This window comes from Leucopleurus acutus (assembly GCF_964270905.1).
Source record: "Leucopleurus acutus genome assembly, chromosome: 10".
Classification (NCBI taxonomy): Eukaryota; Metazoa; Chordata; class Mammalia; order Artiodactyla; family Delphinidae; genus Leucopleurus; species Leucopleurus acutus.
Genome location: NC_139153.1, coordinates 61,717,170 through 61,739,786, shown reverse-complemented (window position 1 = coordinate 61,739,786; position 22,617 = coordinate 61,717,170). Strand labels below are relative to the sequence as shown.

At 39.1% G+C, this 22,617-nt stretch overlaps 1 protein-coding gene across 15 annotated transcripts in view; it reads right to left on the bottom strand.

The window, feature by feature from the left end:
- The window catches only part of DST (dystonin), a 558,750-nt gene that overhangs the window by 25,551 nt on the left and 510,582 nt on the right, over positions 1-22,617 (bottom strand). For 14 of the 15 annotated variants that reach the window (XR_014326489.1, XM_082847286.1, XM_082847281.1 and 11 more), the window contains 9 exons: positions 22,174-22,329; positions 13,705-13,902; positions 13,231-13,359; positions 10,447-10,617; positions 9,449-9,604; positions 9,040-9,246; positions 5,870-5,989; positions 3,046-3,215; positions 1,350-1,509 (listed from right to left, as the gene is read on the bottom strand). Coding sequence is in view for 14 of the 15 variants with exons in the window: in XM_082847286.1 (XP_082703412.1) it covers positions 1,350-1,509; positions 3,046-3,215; positions 5,870-5,989; positions 9,040-9,246; positions 9,449-9,604; positions 10,447-10,617; positions 13,231-13,359; positions 13,705-13,902; positions 22,174-22,329 (1,467 nt within the window). In the remaining variant the exon portion in view is untranslated. Of the gene's footprint in view, positions 1-1,349; positions 1,510-3,045; positions 3,248-5,869; positions 5,990-9,039; positions 9,247-9,448; positions 9,605-10,446; positions 10,618-13,230; positions 13,360-13,704; positions 13,903-22,173; positions 22,330-22,617 lie in introns of those variants that run through there. The other variant, XM_082847284.1, reaches the window with a different exon arrangement.

The following is a 22,617-nucleotide window of genomic DNA, read 5'->3' as shown; positions in this document are numbered from 1 at the left end:
CAGCGTCTAACTCTCCCTTTTGTGACAGGACTAGTCCCACGGTTCTGAGCAGGCTTTCCAATGTACTTTGTATACTTAAACTTCTTATTGGGGCTTCCAATTGTATTACTAATGCTGAATGATTAATTCATTCTTGTTGACCTTTAGTATATAAAAAACCAGCCAAGTGCCTAGGGGAGTAAATATTTAGACAGTGAGCTTCTAAAAATGGCATTTATGTACAAAGTAACATTACATTATTCATCAGTCATTGAAGGAGTGCCAGGGGATGCAAAAGTTTGTATTAATCATGCACAAAACATTTGTTTCAATATAGGCAAAGCAACATAATTTAAAGTTTTTAAAATGTTTGTAGGCCAGATCAATGTTCTTCATCTATTCTCTCATTTTCTGTTAATGTTCAAACATAACAAACTCTCTTCTATGGGTATAATGAGATAATGGAACGAGAAAAGGGGAAATAAATATGCAAAAGGACCAATTATTTTAAAAAGAACAGGTAAGATCAAAATAGCATAAGCAGGGAGGTATAAAGAGAACATTTTAAAATGAAATACGTTTTCTGAACTGAAAAATTATAGAGAGGAATATGACATGAATTCAAGTGTAGTGCTGTAAGAAAATTGTATATATAAAGCCAACCATCCTACATTAGTACCGGGCCTCATGCTGTTTTCAAGGTTCTTTAAGTTGTAACAGTATTTGATCACAATTTAGGACCCTACACTCAGTATATCTCTGGGACGTCTCAAATACCACCTTTGATTTGTACAACAGATTGACATACATATCAGGAGACGGCAAGGAAACCAATTTTCTTGAAGTAATAACTGAATCCCTAATGGCATACGCTGTTGTCTCTTAAACTGCTACAGGTCAAGGGGCAAGGTTAAAACTGTTTTTGAGAAAAAGAGAAGCAGCTGATCATGACCCCCACAGATCATGTCACACATCTAGCACTTCAGCAATGACCTAGTTCCAGGTCACCGAACGAACGATTTTAAATTATATCACATAATTACCTAAATGAATAACAAAAGATACTAAAACATTCTTGAAAAACGTTTTAAAGTGCCAGACAATGAAATCACTTTTCAAGTTCTATCAAGGTTTCGGATAGGGAAATTTAAAACCAAAGTATTTCACTGATACTGAAGTAATTTTCCTGCATCACTTTTAAAGCTGGCTTCCTTGTTCTCCTCAAATGTCACATATTTCAGTATTAAAGACTATTATGTAGCATGATAGATACTCTGTAGATTTTTACAAAGCTAAATTAAGTGGTTACAGTTCCCTCTACATTCAGAATAATCAAGCAAGATAAAATAAAATGTCCCAGATAACAATACCTTGTGATTATCGATCAGATTCATCACTAGATCGATGTCTCCGTGGACAGGCTGGTCCTCAGCCAGCTGGGGCTCAACCCTGTACAGCCAGTCAATAAGGGCCTGCAGGGCGTCTGTGAATTGCCCAGAAAATAAGAGGGCTTCTTCCAATTTGTTTTGTCTAGGGGAAAAAATGGAAAAAATCAATCTGAGCAACAAAAAAGCTGCCCTCTATATCCAAACATCTAAAAAACATCCACAAAGGCTAAGCAGACCTCAAGAGGAAAAGCAGTATATTCGGACTCACTGCTGTTTCTCTGCTTTCCTTAGAAAATAACAAACTTCCCTCCAATTTTCTTTTCATTGCTTAAATCCATGGCACCTGTTCCAGGATAATTCCCTCATCACCACCTCACGGGCCCTTTAGTTTCGTCATAAAAATATGCCTTTTCAGTTAAATTGTGTTTTAAAGTATCATGCAGTAAGTTTGACCTCTGGGGTGTACAGTTCTATGGATTTTAAAACATGTATATGTTCATGTTAACATCACCATAGTCAAGACCCAGAACAGTCTATCAACCCCAGATCTCCCTCAGGCTGGCTCTTCCTGGTCACAGTCTGCCTCCACGGCGGACACCTGCCACTCATGGATCTGTTCATCACTGTGACTTTCTATCTTTTCAAGAATGCCATATGAATTGTCGTGAAATCATTTATAGGACACTGTAAAAAGTATGTAACCTTCTGAGAGAAGATTTTATTGATTCTGAAAAACTAACACTAGGGCTTCCCTGGTGGCGCAGTGGTTGAAAGTCCGCCTGCCGATGCAGGGGACATGGGTTTGTGTCCCGGTCCAGGAAGATCCCACATGCCGTGGAACGGCTGGGCCCGTGAGCCATGGCCGCTGAGCCTGCGCGTCCGGAGCCTGTGCTCCGCAACGGGAGAGGCCACAACAGTGAGAGGCCCGTGTACCGCAAAACAACAACAACAACAACAAAAAAGACTAACACTAAAAACTTATTATGAAGTTCCCTAGAATGGAATATGATATTCTATTCAATTTGGATACTGACAAAAGTAATGAGACTAACGATCAATGAAAAATTTGGAAACATGTATAAGATATGTGAACTCTTCAACTACTGTTTTAACTTTCTTAGCTACTTTAACATTTTTTTAACATTTTGGGTCTTCATGGTTGAAGTGTAGTGAGGAGGAGGGAGACTGGGAAGGGGTGGGTGGGGTCAGGCTGGTAGGACCCTGCTCGCCACAGTGACGGGGCCTGTATCCTAATCCACATCCAAGAGTTAGTCCCTAAAGGGTATGAAGGGGGGTTGGGGGGGAAGGGGGGGGTGACAAGATCCCACTTATACTTTAAGAAGACAGGCCTACTGGTGATGTGGAAATGGGACTGAGGAGGACCATGGCAGACCTGGGGACCAGTCCGAAGGCAGGCGCTGTAGTCGCATGTGAGATGCGGGGAGGCTTGGAGAAGGATGTCATTTTTGAATGAACCGGGCACTTAAACGTAAATGATACTGAACAGCAAAGCCTCTGGGGGAGGCACTGTGTGTGCAGGGCATCGAGGATGAGCAGACATTCTCCAGGCAAAGGAGGTGTGTATTCAAGGTTCCAAACCCTGCCTGCAGAGCGCTAGGACCGTGACAGCTGCCAGGGGTCCAGCAAGGTGAGTGAGCGGCTGTCAGGCGCATCTCACCTCTCCACCGACTTCCCACAGATCGTGTCCCACTTGTCTCTGAGCTCACTCAGCATGTCATCCAGCTTCAGGTTGTCGTCAGCCAGGGAGGTCTTCTCCTTCAGAGAACGCCCAGTCCTGTTGGTGGTGTCGTAGACAGAATGCTTGGCTCCGAGGGATTTCTGAAACTCCTGTACATCCAACAAGAGAGCAGCATGCATTTCTACTTGGGATTGATACACAAATAGGTAAGAGACAGTGAAAAAGGCATTCCTCTTAAATAAATGGAGACATCAGCCATCATCAAGTCACATGGTGTAGTGCGTACTCAACAGGGAACACACCAGGGTAGAGAAGAACCTTTAAACTTTCAAATGGAAGGATTAACTTTTGGCAGAAGCTAAGCACCTACTATTATCAAGCACCTATTATTATTAAGAGCACCTAGTAGTATCAAAAAAAAAACCAATTTCAAAGCAAAACAAATCCTGAATCTCTTGTAGACATAAACTACAAACAGTATAAATAGTTATGGTAAAGTGGAATTGCTAATAAACTATTGAGAGACCCACGAGCCCAGAGAGGAAAATGTAGCTAATACTCTATGAGTAAGTATGGGTCCAGTCTGGACACAGAATGACCCAGTAATGTATAAACTTACTACAGTTGTTTTTTATTGTCAAAAAGATTTTCTGTCACACATTTTGGATTCTCACTGTAATGTTACATGTATTTTATCTGTGAGCCAGGATAAGGGGAAAAGAACCATAGCTTTGGTTCTGTGTTTGGACCCACTCATTCTAGGCATACCTGGGGAGGCCACGTCCCTCCTCACATCCACAACGCCCTACCCAAGTCTCTGAAGGTCTATAGATGACTTTCCACTACCAAACAGCTACATGGCTAATATGACACCTGTATTTTTCAGCTTTTACAGTGTTAGGGAACCCTTCATGTCTGTGTGTGTATATACGCATGTGGGGGAGGGATGAATTGTAATCTTTCTATATAACTCAATTATAAGCTTCCATAGAGCAGGGGTATTATCTCTGTAGGACCCTTAGCATCATCTTGCATTTTGTGGGTGTTTGTAAACATTTAATAGAAAGAGTAAGACAACTGCTATTGAATATATAATCTCAGTGATGAGAAGAAAAAAGGTCAACTTCATGGGCAGCTTAAAAGCTCATAAAATATCAAGGAAACACAAACATGGAGATTCTCAATCCTGGTAGCACATCAGAATCACCCCAGGCAGTAAAATGCTATGCAAATGTAATTTCCCAAAATAACCTCGAGGTTACAATTACCTAATAAATTGTATTGCCTTAAAAATGTTACACACTTGAAGAGTTTCACTAATACCACACTACATATATCTTTTATAATAGGAGGCAACTACATCTGGGAATTTTTTGGCAATAAATCCCATCACAATATGTCACTATTTCTGTAGTCTGTTTTCTGTAATTATTATGTTTTTCACGTTTTTCGAAACAGAACGCTAGCTTTAGAATCATGGTATCGACACAGATTTTCTTATACAAAACAAATGTTACAGCTGAATACAGGATAGAGTCAAACTTTTTAAAGACAAAAAGTATCCAAACGATGAACAGAAAAGACTTCTTTTAAGATAGGCTTAACGTACCCTGTTATCTCAGAGAAATGGTGACTGGTGACAGGTCTCACTAGGAAAAAGAAATCTAATAGGGTTCTTCACACATTCTTATTTCCAGGATTCTCTACTTTAAATATGCCGTATGCTTTCATCAGACTATGTAACACAACGTCTACATAGTTCACATAAGGCATTCTATTCTGAGAAGGAGGGGACGGGAAAGGGTGCTGGTCACCATCTCTGGGCTGCCAGTGCTAGATGGGGCAGCTCCCAGGCAGAGGGGCCATCAGGACAAGCCACTCGTAAGCCCTCATCCAGCCAAAGAAAGGACCTCAGCATGTTCCCCCATCATCCTAGGATCCTGACCCCTGCAGCTGGTCAGGCCCACTGACGGAAGCAACCAGCCTGGATGAACACGAGGGCTAGAATGTTCTGATGATGATAAAACTTATATCATTCAATCTTTTCCAGCATTTTAAAAGCTATCATGTTTCAAGCAATGATTTATATGTAGATGCCTAAGATTGTAAAATGGTTTGCAGGGACGGTCTCCTTTTACCCACATCCTCACCCTGAGGGCCGATGATCACTTTACAAACAGAATAACAGAAAGACCCAAATTCAAGAGAGTTGGGGAGGATGGGGGGAGGGATGTTCTTTGAAGGGCATGTGGTAGGAATATAAAAGGCAGAAAATATAAAACAGTGTCTCCATATCTTCTTGTCTACACAAGGAAGCCAGTGACTATGTGTCTTTGAGGGGAGGGGTGGAATTTCACACACATACACAGTAATACCAATTTAGGAAGTGGCAACCAATTTTCCCCACTGCACTGTATGTAGGAATATATATGGCAAAATCTACGTTCCTTTTAGTACATAATTATGTTCTGCATGGCATTTGGTCTATGAAAGAAATTACAAGACAAGGCAGTTGTGATAAACCGAAGTGCCAATGTTCGGCCTCTAGAAGTCCTTTATGTGTTTTAGACTGCGGAAGACTTCCAGTTTTAATTCAGTGAGTTTTCTTTTAACAATTAACCCTGGAATCATAATGGAATGATCACTTGACCAATGTAAAGGGCAATTGGTTTTAAATTTAATACAGGTCCACGTTGGACAGCCTTTTTCTCCAGTGGTGAATAAATACACAATCAGGTAGGAATTTAAAAGTGACCCTGAGATATACAACGATACAATGTGCTTTTCTTAACTGCAGACCCACCTTATGCTGTGCCAGTTGTGCTTTGATTTTGTCTGGGTCGTTGGCAATTTCCAGTTCAGAATCCAAAGACTTCTCTGACTCTTCCAGCCACTCCATAAGCTTACTCCAAGCTTCATGGAACTGTAAAAGAAATTCGCATCTTTGTCCAGAAAACTTTCAGGCATACTCACTAGATTTGAAATCTAGTACATTTCTAAACAGAAATTGATATTAATGAAAATGTTAACAATTATACATTCAAAATTCTCCCTGAAGAAGAACAGGAAAGAATATTTTCATCAGCAGATTACAAAATGTCTTGTTGACGCTCAGCTTTTGTGGTCATGCCCCGTGGTCACTTTGTTATAACTCATTCAAACATGTCAGCTTTAACAAAAATAGAAGTGAGCCTAGAAGCAGTTAGGGAGCATCAGGCAGAACGTCCCACCCTTTCTTTTGTTTAATAAATAATGTAAGCATAGACTGGCATGCTTTGTATTATCCCATAGGTCTCTTACATTGCTTTTCATTTTTTTTCATTTGGTTTTCTGTCTGCTGTTCTGATTGGAATCTAAAATACAACACAAATGAACTTATCTACAAAACAGAAACAGACTCACAGACATAGAGAACAGACTTGTGGTTGCCAAGAGGGAGGGAGCGTGGGGGAGGGATGGAGTGGGAGTTTGGGATTAACAGATGCGAACTAGTATATATAGGATGCATAAATAACAGGGTCTTACTATATAGCACAGGGACCTATATTCAATATCCTGGGATAAACCATAGTGGAAAAAAACATGAAAAAGAATAGATAGATGTATAACTGAATCGCTTTGCTGTACAGCAGAAATTAAACACAACATTGTAAATCAACTATACGTCAATAAAACTAAAAAAATAATAATGTAAGCTTCCACTGTTGTCTCTTGACAGATCTGGATTTACTTCTAAGGTGGTGTTTAATTCTTATGCTAAGAAAGAGGTACAAAAAGGGAGAAGGGAAAGGATAAAGTTTGTAAATTCACTTTAACAAAAAGACGGCATTACGTTCCTATTTAATGCAAAGACAGTTCAACATCTTTCTTGCTGCTATACAAATCCTCACATCAATGCCTGAGCCTCACATACTGGTTTTATACTTAAGAGCACCCACAATACTCGAGTTCTAACAGAACAATTATCTTTCGCGTCTAAAGCCTTGAACTATTCTGGTGCTATATATACTTGATTTCAGCTGTGGTCTCTTTTCTGCTTATCATAAAGAAATAGTAGGTTCTATTTTTGGATACCAAACTAGAAAATTAGTTATAAATTATTTCTTCCAAGGAATTAAAGGGAACAGATACATGACAAAAACCTAAGTAATCAAAATAAAAACTGTTTTATATCAAAGAACATTAATAGTGAAATAACAAAAAGACATTTGATACTAAGCACAGTGAGAGCACAGAATCACAAAGCTGCAAGGGTCCACTGGAGACTGTCTTGTTAGAGACCTGCTCTCCCTACACGTCCCTCCCACAAATCTAATCAACTTAGACATGAAAACAGGGAGGCCAGAATAGGCACATAAATTGCCCAAGTCAGAGAACTACAGCCAAGATCTGAGCCAAAACCTGAGGTATTAGAACAAATAAATAAATAAACAGCTAGTGATGCCAGCTTGTCTTTATTTTTGGCATGCAGGATCTTAGTTCCCTGACCAGGGATCGAACCTGTGCCCCCTGCAGTGGAAGCACAGAGTCCTGACCCCTGGACCGCCAGGGAAGTCCCTGTCAGCTTGTCTTTCTACAGACAGTACAGCTTATAACAACTGGATGGTAAGTACAATGGTACAAATGCACAGGTTCTGAGGCTGGTCCTGCTCTCAAAACTATTTAGAAGCCGTACAAATAGAAGAAATGCCATCCTTTTGCACCGAGAACAGTGGAAAATCCTTATCAATTCAATTCAACAGACTGAGAAAATAAAATTGACTCGATAGAGAAAGGAGGAAGAGGGTGGCCAACTGGCTACTGGTATCCATGAGACTTGAGTAAATCAGATGTTCATAGCTCAAAATGCCTCCACTACAGACGACAGGGCTGCACACACGGCAAGAAAAACATCAGGCTTGGCATGAGGACTGTCTTAAAAAAACATCCGAGACCGATTCTATTCTAGAGACTCGTTTATTACATGGGACATACCATACCTCCCCCTCAAAAAGAGACATGTGGCCTGTAATCCAATCACAGGGCAATGTGTCATTTCGCCAGCCTTTAAACATTTTATGCTGGACAGCTTTAAATGCTGTCCAGGTCATCCTCTGCATCACCCAGCCGAGCCTAGCTCCCCAAATGACTGCGCCCAACACCAATGCTGGACAAATGCAATGGAATGGGGCAGAAAGAGTCATTATAAAATTCACCCTCAGTATTATTACACAAGTTCCTAGTAAAAATCAAAGATATATGCCAAGCAAGGTGGGTGCATCTTCCTCTTCCCTGGAGTACAGAGATGCATAACTGCACTTCTCTGTGTTTACTCTAGAACAGAATATGAGTAACAGATGAAGGAAGGAAGGAAGGAAAGTTCCATGTGAGATTCTCTAGATTAAAAAAAGCAGCCCCCCAAGATTCAAACAGTTAATTTAAAGGTGGGATGAAGCTGTATCCAAATATTAGAGAAGAAAGGAAGCCCTGCCAACAAGTGTACGGATTTGGAGAGGTGAAGAGAAACAACCAGCTCAGACCCAGAGTGTGCCTTCAGAAAGCTGTCTGGGGGCTACACATGAGAAAGTCTGGTTTTGGAACTAAACACAAGTAGCAATATAAAAAAGCAGAATGCCTCACTCTAAGTATGAGAGTGGAGGTTGAAAGGCCAAGGAAAACCAACCAACCCAACAACAAAACTGTGGAGCCCTTTTTTGGGCCCCAATGATAACGGTCCATCTGTGATATCAAGATATGATCAGTCTTTCCAAGGCTGGTCCCCAGGGCCTGGAGTTGCTGCCAGGTCAGAAAGTGACGTCATCGTCCAAACTGAGGCCATGGCCTTTTTAGGAAATAAACACCTTGGCTTCACGCCATGATCGTTACACAAAGCACAGCCTGCCATAAAAGCACTTTAATAACATAACGTGTATTTAATAACATAACATAGACCTGATTCATTGCCAAGTTCAGAGGATCTTTATAAAGGTTTACCTGCTTGGCCCTCTTCCTTGCATCGTCCAAAGATCTTCCTCTTTCTACTAAGCGCTGGACCACTTTCTCCCAGCGGCTCTGTACACTGATAAGCAGATTCTTAATGAGAACGACATCTTGTTTCTGACTGAAATACTTCAGGTGGGTTCCAGTTTTGTCCAGCTCTATGATCTGCTCCCGGTGAGAATTTACTTCATTGGCAAAGACCTTTCCCCAAAAAAGGGAGGTGGGTACAATCAGAAACAAAGGAAAAATGGATCTATCTTGAAAATACTTCCAGGATCATAAGCTGGTTTCAAAGGACAAAAGAAAGTGTTCAAACTACCAAATTTATGCTTTTGCCATTAAAACAGCCTGATGTCTAAAAAGGTCTGAGAAGGGAGTGCTGTCCATCCGGGATGCAGCTTACCTTGTGTTCATCAATTTGAAATAAGACAGTGTCCAAGATAAGGCTTGGCCTGGAAGCCATGTTTAGGGTCTGCTCCGCCTGGGTGAGCCAGTTGATGAAGTCCTGGAGGGAACTGTGGAATTCCATTGCCAAGGTGAGGGCCTCTTCCAGTTTAACCTGAAAAGACAGATTATTTAGTATTTCATGGTATTCAAGGTTTCCCGCCTCCCCACCTTCCCCGCCCCAGCAAGTTTAACTACTCTCTGGCAGATTTCCTCCCCATCCATACTTTATTTATGCATAGTCTATATCCCCCAAACAGTTTTTGAATACTGGCTAACCAAGCCCCTTCAAGTTTAGTGAGAAGCATCTCACTGCAGCTAAAACAATTTTAATATACACTAAAACTGTGGTTTGGGGACAATTAACCAGAGAATTACTAAATAGAATTTACAAAAAGAAAATTTGACATGCATGCAATTCATTTTGGAGGTCAAAATACTATGAAATGTATATACATTATGCTCTGTCAGCAAGGGCATATAATCTAGTATTCCTAGCCTATCATTTTTATAGCATTAAATAGCAAGATTCTTAATTCTCCCTCATGGATTTTTGTTATGTAAGTGCTTATTATATATACAATCATCTCACTTTCTTGGTCTCCCTCCCTCCCCACTCCCGCCAGACATACAGCCTGCCTTTTGCTTAATAAGTGTGATTAGAATTACTTAACCACCCAGAATTCCACTGGTTCACAGATTTAAACTATACCTAGTTAACACTTGACCTATGATATACCTTTATCTATGTCTGAACAGATTTCTTCAACTGTGTTCTCCTGCGTTAAGACAGAATACTATTTTCAGCTGAGCCCATGAAATGTCCAAACGTATACAAAGAAAATTTAAACATGAATCATTAGGTGTTCCACTGACAATTCTACTCGGAGATAAGGTAAGACCCATGAAATGAAACAATGAAAACATTCATTCTATGATATTCATCAAGGCACATACTTTCCTTTCATTGAGCTTGGTTTCCACTGATTCCCATTTTTCTTTCAAGTTATTTATGTCTTGGTCAATATTTGTCTCTGCAGATTTGGGGCATCTTGCAAGCATCTGCTGGCCTTTCTGCATCAGACTCTTATATGTTTCTTCTTTAACATCAAAGGCAGCACAGATTTCCTAAATGGAGATATCCCCCCCGCCCCGCAAGTCATATCATTTTTAAGAGAACAAAATCTCAGAGCTCTTTTTCCATGTCATCAATCCCAAGCCCCTTATTATATACTCAACACCGTCCAGCACACAGAATAACCCTGACACATTCAAACTTTCCACTATACTGAAAGAACAACTAAACCTATAGCCACACTCTGCCTACCAAGAAGTCTTAGAAATGGTGCTATTGTTATCAATCCACCCCACACGTGAAGCAGTAATGTTAAATGTTATCAAGAAAGGTTTCAATGTACAGTAACCAATCAGCTCTGTGACCTTGGGCGAGTAACATAACTTCCCTGAGCCTCGATTTCCTTCTCTGTAAAATGGGTTCTCTAAGTCTCTCCTCGGAACACAATACAACAACTGTAATATTGGTTTTTTGGTATAATTTAATTCTATGCTCAGAAGACACACAGTGGATAGAAGGTGAAGACCCAGTACGGTAAGACATTTAAGTTGATGACACAGACTTTGGAATCACAGTAGCCAAACTTGTGGTCCTATGAATATTCTTCTCAGTTATAACATTTTTAAAGCTTTCAACTAGAATGCAGTGTGTATCTTCTATAGAGAGTATAAAAATACTGCTTAAACAAATTTAGAATTTAAGATAAATGAAACACCAGTTACACTCACGTCAAAAGTAAGACCAGTTCTATTCCATTGATTCAATTACAATGTGAGTCAAATCATAGCTCCCACTGAAAAATTACATACTATCTAATACTTCCAACTTTTTAATTTTTAAAATTGAGATATAATCCATAAAAATCAGCATTTTAAAGTCTAGAATTCAGTGTTTTTAGTATATTCATAAGACTGTGCAACCATCACTACTAATTCTAGAATATTTTTATTGCCTCAAAACTTTGTAATTTCTTAAACCTTAAAAAAATCCCTCTCTCAACATATTTACAATATCACCCACTGAAAGCTTTTAATCAAAGCAAAGCTTCTAAATACAGCTAAATCTCAGGAAACAGTAATACTCCAAGTTTTCTAGTTTCCTTCATGTCTAACAGAACCAAATCAAAAGAACATGACTAAAACAGTATTACAAGTATCAGTAACTCTTTAGAATTTCTTAAATCATGGAATTCTATAATCTGGCAAATGATATCAGCAAACATCCTACCCAAACCAAATATGCTGATAAGTAATATTTTTCTAAAATAAAATATTCTAAAGTTAAGCTCTTTGCTTTCCAACTTTTTACTTATACTCTTCTAAATTACCATTTAAAAATATTTGTTTATTAGAGAACCATCTCATGCATGTTTGTTCAAGAATTCATTAAACTTATACTTAATGGACTGTAATAGCTATGCAAGTACTTCTAGGAAAGTAAGGAGGTATCTGGAAGACAGCCAGATTTTATGGAAAAGACAAGTGCTCCCGAGTTAATTAGTCAATTACTTTTTCAGTGAACAAATGGGTCCCTTGTAGCACCAAGAAAACAACATATTAACAACAAGAAAACCACATACACAATGATTTTCTAAAAGAAGGAATAGAGATTCTAGGAAATTCTCTATAGGATTAATAGGATTCATTTTAACTGCTCATGGCAATTGTGAAATGAATAAGATGTTACTTCTGTTGTATTTCTTCACTCCACCTACAAGATGGTCACTTCCTCTCCAAATCATCAAATTCAAAATTATTCCCAACAAGTGCAGTTTTATTAGTAAGATCTTACAACAACACTAGGCATGACTAAAGAGTACAGACTTTCACGTACAATGGCCCATTTCTTTTGCCAAATCCCTAAGTACTTCTACTTTTATTTCCTAAGAAGCATTCAACATTTGAAAAAGACTGTTTTCTCTTAGAACTTCTAGAGCTAAATTATGATGGGACACGAATAGGAAATGTCAATAGGTCAAATGTAGTCTAAATTTAATTTCTCAGCCCATACTTCTAGGAAAGAAAGCCAGAGTCTCAAGTTTCATTATTTTTCCTCCTTATCTTTAAGAGTTGACAGCGCGGGACTCTGGGCGGGAACAGCCCACAGGCATGATGTGATGCTCCGGGTCAGACAATTAAACAGAAGCCTCCTCTTATCCAAACCTGGTGGGTGTGAGGTTGAAGATATGGCCCCATCACCATTAAAAGGAGCAAATATGTAACTTCGTTTTCACAGAACAAGAACATATTTTCCAGCCTTCCATGAAACTGGGTGGGAATCTCATGCTCACAGCAGTAATTGTTAAGTCCATTTTGATTCCTTTAGGGATTTTTCTTTCCACTCAAGGAGCCACAGTTTATAATTTACCCAATGTTATATTACTATCCATACAATTTTATCATTTTATGGGGGAAGGTCTGCTTCTAAAAATTGCCTAGACTGCTAAAACCTCTTTTCATACACTGACACACTAAACTTTAAAATAAAGAATAGGTTCTGACTTTAAAAATTTAATCAACAGTGTTTCTAGCACTTATATATAGAGATTTCTGCTGCAAAACTGGATATCCTTAAACCTTCTCCCACAGTTTGTTTATCACCAGGGCCTACACAAAATAGTCAGTCTCTTAATCTGAGGCTAGAGCTGTAGGAAATAATATAGTTACCATGTGGGCATTAAGCTGTTCCCTGGCTGTTTCCGGTAAACCTCCCAGAGGCTTGGATGCTAACAGATGGCGCTCTGTGTCGGTCAGCCACTGTTGCAAATCCTCGATTTCACCGTGGAACCCTTTAGCCTGGAGTGAGAGAGAGGTTCAAGTTTGGACCCCAGATATGGTCACTTTGAAGCCAAAAATGAAGCTTAAACAATCCCAGCCTGCTAAGCCTCTCCATGCATTTTGAACAAGGGCAGGGGCCTCTGGACCACTTGCTTTTCTTCAGCAGGAGAACCAGCAATAAAACTATCATGCTAAGAACTGGAGAGCTGTGTTCTTCTCAGCTCTGTCCTTTATCCCACTTTTTTTTACTCTTCTCCTTGAAGTATAAAAACTAAACAGGGGTGTGAAAACCAATAAAAGAAATGCCATGTCATCTTGGTCTTGAAGGCACCAAAAAGTTTCAGGATTTATTCTCTCATTCACCTGGCGCAAGGCACCATCCAGCTGCTGCTTCCTTTGTTCTGTTTTTTCCAAAACATTTTGCCAGCGTTGATTCAAAACCTCTAGCTTGTTCTGAAGGTTGCTGACTTCTTCTCCGGCACTTGATTCGATTAGATCATTTCCTGCTTTCTTCACGGCTTCCACGGTGGACTGATGGGCTAATACATCATTTTGGAGCACCTGAAAATATTCAGATTAACACTTAATATGTTCGCTAGTTTGTAACATGCTAGCATCGCTTCTAATGCAATTCTTTTATTTCCTGGTTATGAAACGTTCTGAAGCTACAACATATACATAGAATTTTAGTACTAATGAACTTTTTAAAATGGAGAACTTCCTTTCCCTTAACTTTGCAGCTTTATTGGGTATCTCTTCAATCTACCAACATTCCCTGAAATGATTACGTTGAGAACATAGCTAGTTCTACCCACTAGAAGAGTTTTGAAACTGATGACATTAAGTATATAGAGATTATAGTTAAAAGGCTCTAAAAATATTCATTTGATTCAATCTCACTTTAATTGAACTTAATTTTCATGTCCTGAGTAAACAATTTCGAAGATATATATTGCTATATGTTCAAATATAAAATTAACACATTGCCATGTTTTACAATTAGCACTCTTAAAAAGGAAACATGAGAGATTACGACAAGCAACTATATGCCAATAAAATGGACAACCTAGAAGAAATGGACAAATTCTTAGAAATGCACAACTTTCCGAGACTGAACCAGGAAGAAATGGAAAATATGAACAGACCAATCACAAGCACTGAAATTGAAACTGTGATTAAAAATCTTCCAACAAACAAAAGCCCAGGACCAGATGGCTTCACAGGCGAATTCTATCAAACATTTAGAGAAGAGCTAACACCTATCCTTCTCAAACTCTTCCAAAATATAGCAGAGGGAGGAACACTCCCAAACTCCTTCTACGAGGCCACCATCACCTTGATACCAAAACCAGGCAAGGATGTCACAAAGAAAGCAAACTACAGGTCAATATCACTGATGAACATAGATGCAAAAATCCTCAACAAAATACTAGCAAACAGAATCCAACAGCACATTAAAAGGATCATACACCATGATCAAGTGGGGTTTATCCCAGGAATGCAAGGATTCTTCAATATACGCAAATCAATCAACATGATACACCACATTAAGAAACTGAAGGAGAAAAACCATATGATCATCCCAATAGATGCAGAGAAAGCTTTCAACAAAATTCAACACCCATTTATGATAGAAACCCTCCAGAAAGTAGGCATACAGGGAACTTACCTCAATATAATAAAGGCCATATGTGACAAACCCACAGCCAACATCATCCTCAATGGTGAAAAACTGAAACCATTTCCACTAAGATCAGGAACAAGACAAGGTTGCCCACTCTCACCACTATTACTCAACATAGTTTTGGAAGTTTTAGCCACAGCAATCAGAGAAAAAAAAGAAATAAAAGGAATCCAAATAGGAAAAGAAGAGGTAAGTCTGTCACTGTTTGCAGATGACATGATATTATACATAGAGAATCCTAAAGATGCTACCAGAAAATTACTAGAGCTAATCAATGAATTTGGTAAAGTAGCAGGATACAAAATTAATGCACAGAAATCTCCTGCATTCCTACACACTAATGATGATAAATCTGAAAGTGATATTAAGAAAACACTCCCATTTACCATTGCAACAAAAAGAATAAATTATCTAGGAATAAACCTACCTAAGGAGACAAAAGACCTGTATGCAGAAAATTATAAGACACTGATGAAAGAAATTAAAGATGATACAAATAGATGGAGAGATATACCATCTTCTTGGATTGGAAGAATCACATTGTGAAAATGACTATACTACCCAAAGCAATCTACAGATTCAATGCAATCCCTATCAAACTACCACTGGCATTTTTCACAGAACTAGAACAAAAAATTTCACGATTTGTATGGAAACAGAAAAGTCCCCTTATAGCCAAAGCAATCTTAAGAAGGAAAAACGGAGCTGGAAGAATCAGGCTCCCTGACTTCAGACTATACTACAAAGCTACAGTAATCAAGACAGTATGGTACTGGCACAGAAACAGAAATACAGATCAATGGAACAGGATAGAAAGCCCAGAAATAAACCCCCGCACATATGGTCACCTTATCTTTGATAAAGGAGGCAAGAATATACAATGGAGAAAAGACAGCCTCTTCAATAAATGGTGCTGGGAAACCTGGACAGCTACATGTAGAAGAATGAAATTAGAACACTCCCTAACACCATACACAAAAGTAAACTCAAAATGGATTAAAGACCTAAATGTAAGGCCAGACACTATCAAACTCTTAGAGGAAAACACAGGCAGAACACTCTATGACATAAATCACAGCAAGATCCTTTTTGACCCACCTCATAGAGAAATGGAAATAAAAACAAAAATAAACAAATGGGACCTAATGAAACTTAAAAGCTTTTGCACAGCAAAGGAAACCATAAACAAGACCAAAAGACAACCCTCCAAATGGGAGAAAATATTTTCAAATGAAGCAACTTACAAAGGATTAATCTCCAAAATATACAAGCAGCTCATGCAGCTGAATAACAAAAAAACAAACAACCCAATCCAAAAATGGGCAGAAGACCTAAATAGACATTTCTCCAAAGAAGATATACAGACTGCCAACAAACACATGAAAGAATGCTCAACATCATTAATCACTAGAGAAATGCAAATCAAAACTACAATGAGATATCATCTCACACCGGTCAGAATGGCCATCATCAAAAAATCTACAAACAATTAATGGTGGAGAGGGTGTGGAGAAAAGGGAACCCTCTTGCACTGTTGGTGGGAATGTAAATTGACATAGCCACTATGGAGAACAGTATGGAGGTTCCTTAAAAAACTAAAAATAGAACTACCATATGACCCAGCAATCCCACTACTGGGCATATACCCTGAGAAAACCATAATTCAAAAAGAGTTATGTACCACAATGTTCACTGTAGCTCTATTTACAATAGCCAGGACATGGAAGCAACCTAAGTGTCCATCGACAGATGAATGGATAAAGAAGATGTGGCACATATATACAATGGAATATTACTCAATCATAAAAAGAAACGAAATTGAGTTATTTGTAGTGAGGTGGATGGAGCTAGAGTCTGTCATACAGAGTGAAGTAAGTCAGAAAGAGAAAGACAAATACCGTATGCTAACACATATATATGGAATCTAAAAAAAAAACAAGTGGTCATGAAGAACCTAGGGGCAAGATGGGAATAAAGGCACAGACCTACTAGAGAATGGACTTGAGGATATGGGGAGGGGGAAGGGTAAGCTGGGACAAAGTGAGAGAGTGGCATAGACATATATACACTACCAAACGTAAAATAGATAGCTAGTGGGAAGCAGCCACATAGCACAGGGAGATCAGCTCCGTGCTTTGTGACCTCCTAGAGGGGTGGGATAGGGAGGGTGGGAGGGAGGGAGATGCAAGAGGGAAGAGATATGGGGATATATGTATATGTAATACTGATTCACTTTGTTATAAAGCAGAAACTAACACACCATTGTAAAGCAATTATATTCCAATAAAGATGTAAAAAAAAAAAAAGGAAACAAATGATCACAGAATACCTTTTTTTTTTTGCGGTACAGGGGCCTCTCACTCTTGTGGCCTCTCCTGTTGTGGAGCACAGGCTCCAGATGCGCAGGCCCGCGGCCACGGCTCACGGGCCCAGCCGCTCCGTGGCATGTGGGATCCTCCCAGACCGGGGCACGAACCCGTGTCCCCTGCATCGGCAGGCGGACTCTCAACCACTGCGCCACCAGGGAAGCCCACAGAATACCCTTTTATCATCTCTGGTTTTAAGGGTGCTAGAGTTAACTGCTCAGGTGACAGGAATGAACCCCAGGAGGCCCTAACATTAAAGGGAAAGAGATTTCACCATTTACTGGGGAATACGTGAGTCCAGCATTCCACGATTTAGCTGTTCTCTTACTAGAAAATACGATATGAAATGCCTATGACAGATCCCAGTAAATAATGCCTTCTTATTCTATTATCCGGTGGGAATATAAGAATAGATTAATAACACTTAAATGCACTAACATGGGGCAAGAGTGGTAAGTGCAAAAAACAACTGCAGGCTAAAAAAATCAATTTCTTATACTGAAAAGAATTACCTCAAAGAACAAATACAGCTTAGTAACAGTTTCCTTTCAAGAAGACTGCTATGCTTTTGGAAGCCAGAAGAAACCTTCCTCTATTGTTGGTAAAAGTCTGTGATAACCCTTCCCCCTACACTCAGACTCGGGTTGGCAACAGGAGAGAAGAGGAGTGTCATCTGTCGTCCTGGGAGGGACAACCCACATCTGGGAAACCCAGACCAGAAGGATTTCAGGCAAGGGCACGAACCGTCCCTGATCACTGCTTCTCTGACTCCATCCACTTGTGTTCTGAGGCATCTGGTGAGGGAGGTTTTTCAAAAGTTATAAAATCAACTGAGAGGGCAGACAGCAGAAGCAAGAAGAACTACTATCCTGCAGCCTGTGGAACAAAAACCACATTCACAGAAAGACAGACGAGATGAAAAGGCAGAGGGCTATGGACCAGATGAAGGAACAAGATAAAACCCCAGAAAAACAACTAAATGAAGTGGAGAAAGGCAACCTTCCAGAAAAAGAATTCAGAATAATGATAGTGAAGATGATGCAGGACCTCGGAAAAAGAATGGAGGCAAAGATCGAGAAGATGCAAGAAATGTTTAACAAAGACCTAGAGGAATTAAAGAACAAGCAAACAGAGATGAACAGCACAATAACTGAAATGAAAACTACACTAAAAGGAATCAGTGGCAGAATAACTGAGGCAGAAGAACGGATAAGTGACCTGGAAGACAGAATGGTGGAATTCACTGCTGTGGAACAGAATAAAGAAAAAAGAATGAAAAGAAATGAAGACAGCCTAAGACACCTCTGGGACAACATTAAACGCAACAACATTTGCATTATGGGGGTCCCAGAAGGAGAAGAGAGACAGAAAGGACCTGAGAAAATATTTGAAGAGATTATAATCGAAAACTTTCCTAACATGGGAAAGGAACTAGCCACCCAAGTCCAGGAAGCACAGAGAGTTCCATACAGGATGAACCCAAGGAGAAACATGCCAAGACACATAGTAATCAAATTGGCAAAAATTAAAGACAAAGAAAAATTATTGAAAGCAGCAAGGGAAAAACGACAAATAACATACAAGGGAACTCCCATAAGGTTAACAGCTGATTTCTCAGCAGAAACTCTACAAGCCAGAAGGGAGTGGCAGGACATATTTAAAGTGATGAAAGGGAAGAACCTACAACCAAGGTTACTCTACCCATCAAGGATCTCATTCAGATTCGAGGGAGAAATCAAAAGCTTTACAGACAAGCAAAAGCTAAGAGAATTCAACACCACCAAACCAGCTCTACAACAAATGCTAAAGGAACTTCTCTAAGTGGGAAACACAAGAGAAGAAAAGGACCTACAAAAACAAACACAAAACAATTAAATATCAAGTGGAAGAACTAAAGGCACAAAGAATGTGCCCCATCAAAGGCAGAGATTCTATAATTAAATTCAGGGACCCTCATGTGTCATTATTTTTTAATAATGATGAAACAAAATAATTTCCAAAAGAACACATCTTAAAATCAAAAATTTTAGTTTGAAAAGGTCATTTCACATTATGGAGGTTCTTAGTAATATAGTTAACATATCAAATTGCATTAATCAGCTGATTTGTATTCAAAGTTAATGCCAATCTGTATTTCAACTGTCAATTTCAAGTCAACATTCAAAATTAATGCAGGGTTGTTTTCGCACATCAGGAAAAGGTACTCTATCTTCTACCACTGACTAGATCCAATGATAAAACTAAATAACTAGATTTAGTTCAGGGAGTTGCAGCTTAAAAGGATCAGAGGGCACTTGGATAAGTTTCCAGAGAAACACAAAATACCTAACAACTTAGAAAATAACATGCTCTAAGTGAAAAAAGATAAATTGGCTAGAAAAAGAAAGGCAAAACTGATTTTCAAGCAGACCAAATAAAACAGAAGTTGACCAAATATTCCTCATTTTCATTAAACAGAAGAAAAGAAAACAGTCTTCAAATGCAAGAGAAAGAGTTGCAATTAACTTAAAAAAAATACTTTCTGTCAACAATTAGAACAAATCTCCTAGTTAGGGAAAGTTTCAGGCTTTTCTGTGGATCAGGCAGAGACAGGTTCATTCATCTGAGCTGACATACAAACCACCAATTCAGTACAAAATGGATTCAAGGGGATTTGACAAATAAATGTAAAGGATGGTTGGAAAAAAAAAAAAAAAAAAAAAATCAACTGAGTAAGGAGTGATCTTTATAAGAAGCAGGTACTTGGATATATTAACGTAGGCACCACTTTCAAAAGGTAAGAGTTAAATAATTTCACAGTCAAAACATAAAAGATAATTCTATAAAATTCGTTCTTATAAATGGTCGGAGCCCTGCTACATAAGCCACGGCCTAGGAGCCAGAGAAGAAGGCGGGACAGGGATGGGAATCTTCCCTCCCTTCCTCCAGCAATTGTGCTGGCAATTCTGAGTCCTTGAACTTTGACCTTCAGAAATGGAATCAGAGTGGGGAGTGAAGGATTGGGAGTTTGGGGCCAGCAGATGCCAACTAGTATATATGGAGGGTGGATAAACAACAAGGTCCTACTGTATACCACAGGGAACTATATTCAATGTCCTGTGATAAAATATAATGGAAAAGAATATATATGTATAACTGAATCACTTTGCTGTACTGTGGAAATTAACACAACATTGTAAATCAACTATACTTCAATAAAATTTTTTTAAAAAGAAAGAAATGGAAGGAGAAAATATCCCTGACTAAAGGAAACTAAAGGTCCCTAACTCATCTCCACCAAAATAACTGGACCAGGGTGCCACATGTTCCCACCTCTACCATCTTCTACAAAGTTCCTGTCACTGATGTATGTGACTTTTAGGACAATGGCTGAGTTTATGAAAATGTAAATGCTATAAACTCACCCTATGAGAATAAACATTTTGGTTACATGCAGAGTCAGTGTGACTGGTCATTATTGCTCTTAGCAAAGGTATAATATAGATATTAAATGAGGACAAATATTAATGATGCAAAATAAGTCCTAATTGCTTAATCAGATATGGCTGGGCAATGATTATAAATACAGACAGAAAGAGGTAAAAAAGGAAGAAAAATTTAAATTAGGGAACAATTACTGTGGGGAAACACATGAAGGAAGAAGAACTAAAGCAAGAATAATCAAAAATATCATGATCTTAAAGCGCTATAAACCTCTTATTTTAAAATGCTGTTAATATGTAAAATAATCAAATGTTTCTATATGATAATCAAGGAAAACTTATTTAAGATTAGGATTAAGGACCTAACTTTAAGTAAGACACCACTATAATGTGTATGTTAAAAGTTCTATGAAAGCCTGCTGAATGTCAGGATAAACTCTACTGGGCATAAATTCTATTCATTAAGCCTTGTTGACTTAAGACGGGGAATTTTCTGTTAATAATCATCAACCAAGTGCCACAAAGATGAAAAAATATGAAACTATTTTGCATATATCTCAAGATAAAAATTTTCCACTTATAAGCTTTCAATCAAGTACATGACATGTAAAAACTCTTCTAAACATAATAAATAGTTTAAAACACTACCTCGGAAAGAAAAGGACTAAGACACAAAAAGCCAGTGAAAAGTAAGAGAAAGAAACAGAAGGACAAACCCCAACATGATGAGAGATGTACAGACAGACAGAAATATATGACAAGCCAAAACACAGCAAGGGAGAGACGCGTGGAGGGAAGGGTGACCAGAGGAAACACGCACAGAGCCTGCAGGATAACTGTGACTTGCCAGGCTGCCCCCAACAGCTTTTAAAACTATGTTACCTTCATCCAAGCACAGGTATAATCAGAAATTTAAACCTCCAGTGTTGGTCATGCAGTCCTCCTAACGTTTAGCCAAAAATTCCCCATTCTTGCTATTTTTGACAATAACTGCCTTGACCAATGAGAAAAACATTTTGATTATCACTTTCCCGTCGCGGAGCACAGGCTCCGGACACGCAGGCTCAGTGGCCATGGCTCACAGGCCCAGCCGCTCCACGGCATGTGGTATCTTCCCGGACCAGGGCACGAACCCGTGTCCCCTGCATTGGCAGGCGGACTCTCAACCACTGCGCCACCAGGGAAGCCTGATTATCACCTTTTAAGAAGTGCATTTTAAGTAGTTCAACCTTATGTCGCCAATGTCAAATAGGAACATGGGTTAAAACCATAAATGCCTAAAAAATCAGCAGACCAGAAACATCTGGTGACACTAGAAATGCAGAGAGAAGAAAGAGAGGATGCAGTAACAGCTACGTACATGATGCTTGGCGAGTTCAATTTCAATGGCCTTGGGGTCTCCTCCGACAGGCTTCTGTTCGCTGAGCAAGCCCTCAGTGTGCGTGAGCCACGCCAGCAACTCGTCCAGTGCGTGCTGGAACTGCCCCAGTGCTAACAGAGCGCCCTCCAGCTTGTGCTGCAGACAGAGAGGAAGACAATCGATCCACGAGTCTGATAGGATGGATGACCCACATTTATAAAACAAGAGTGAACTGTTCAATTGCTTTGTGCTGCATAAGTCTTTAAGCAAATCCAATGAAGCCCAATCATCATATCCTCATATATTTTAAGTTTGAAACTTTGTGGTTAAAAAAACAGCATGTGAGAAGCAGGAAAAGTTCCAAGGAAATAAAAGAATTTAGGGGCTTCTGAAGTTTATGTCCAGGATCCCCTAATTTTACTTTTTAACAGTTATTTTACATTA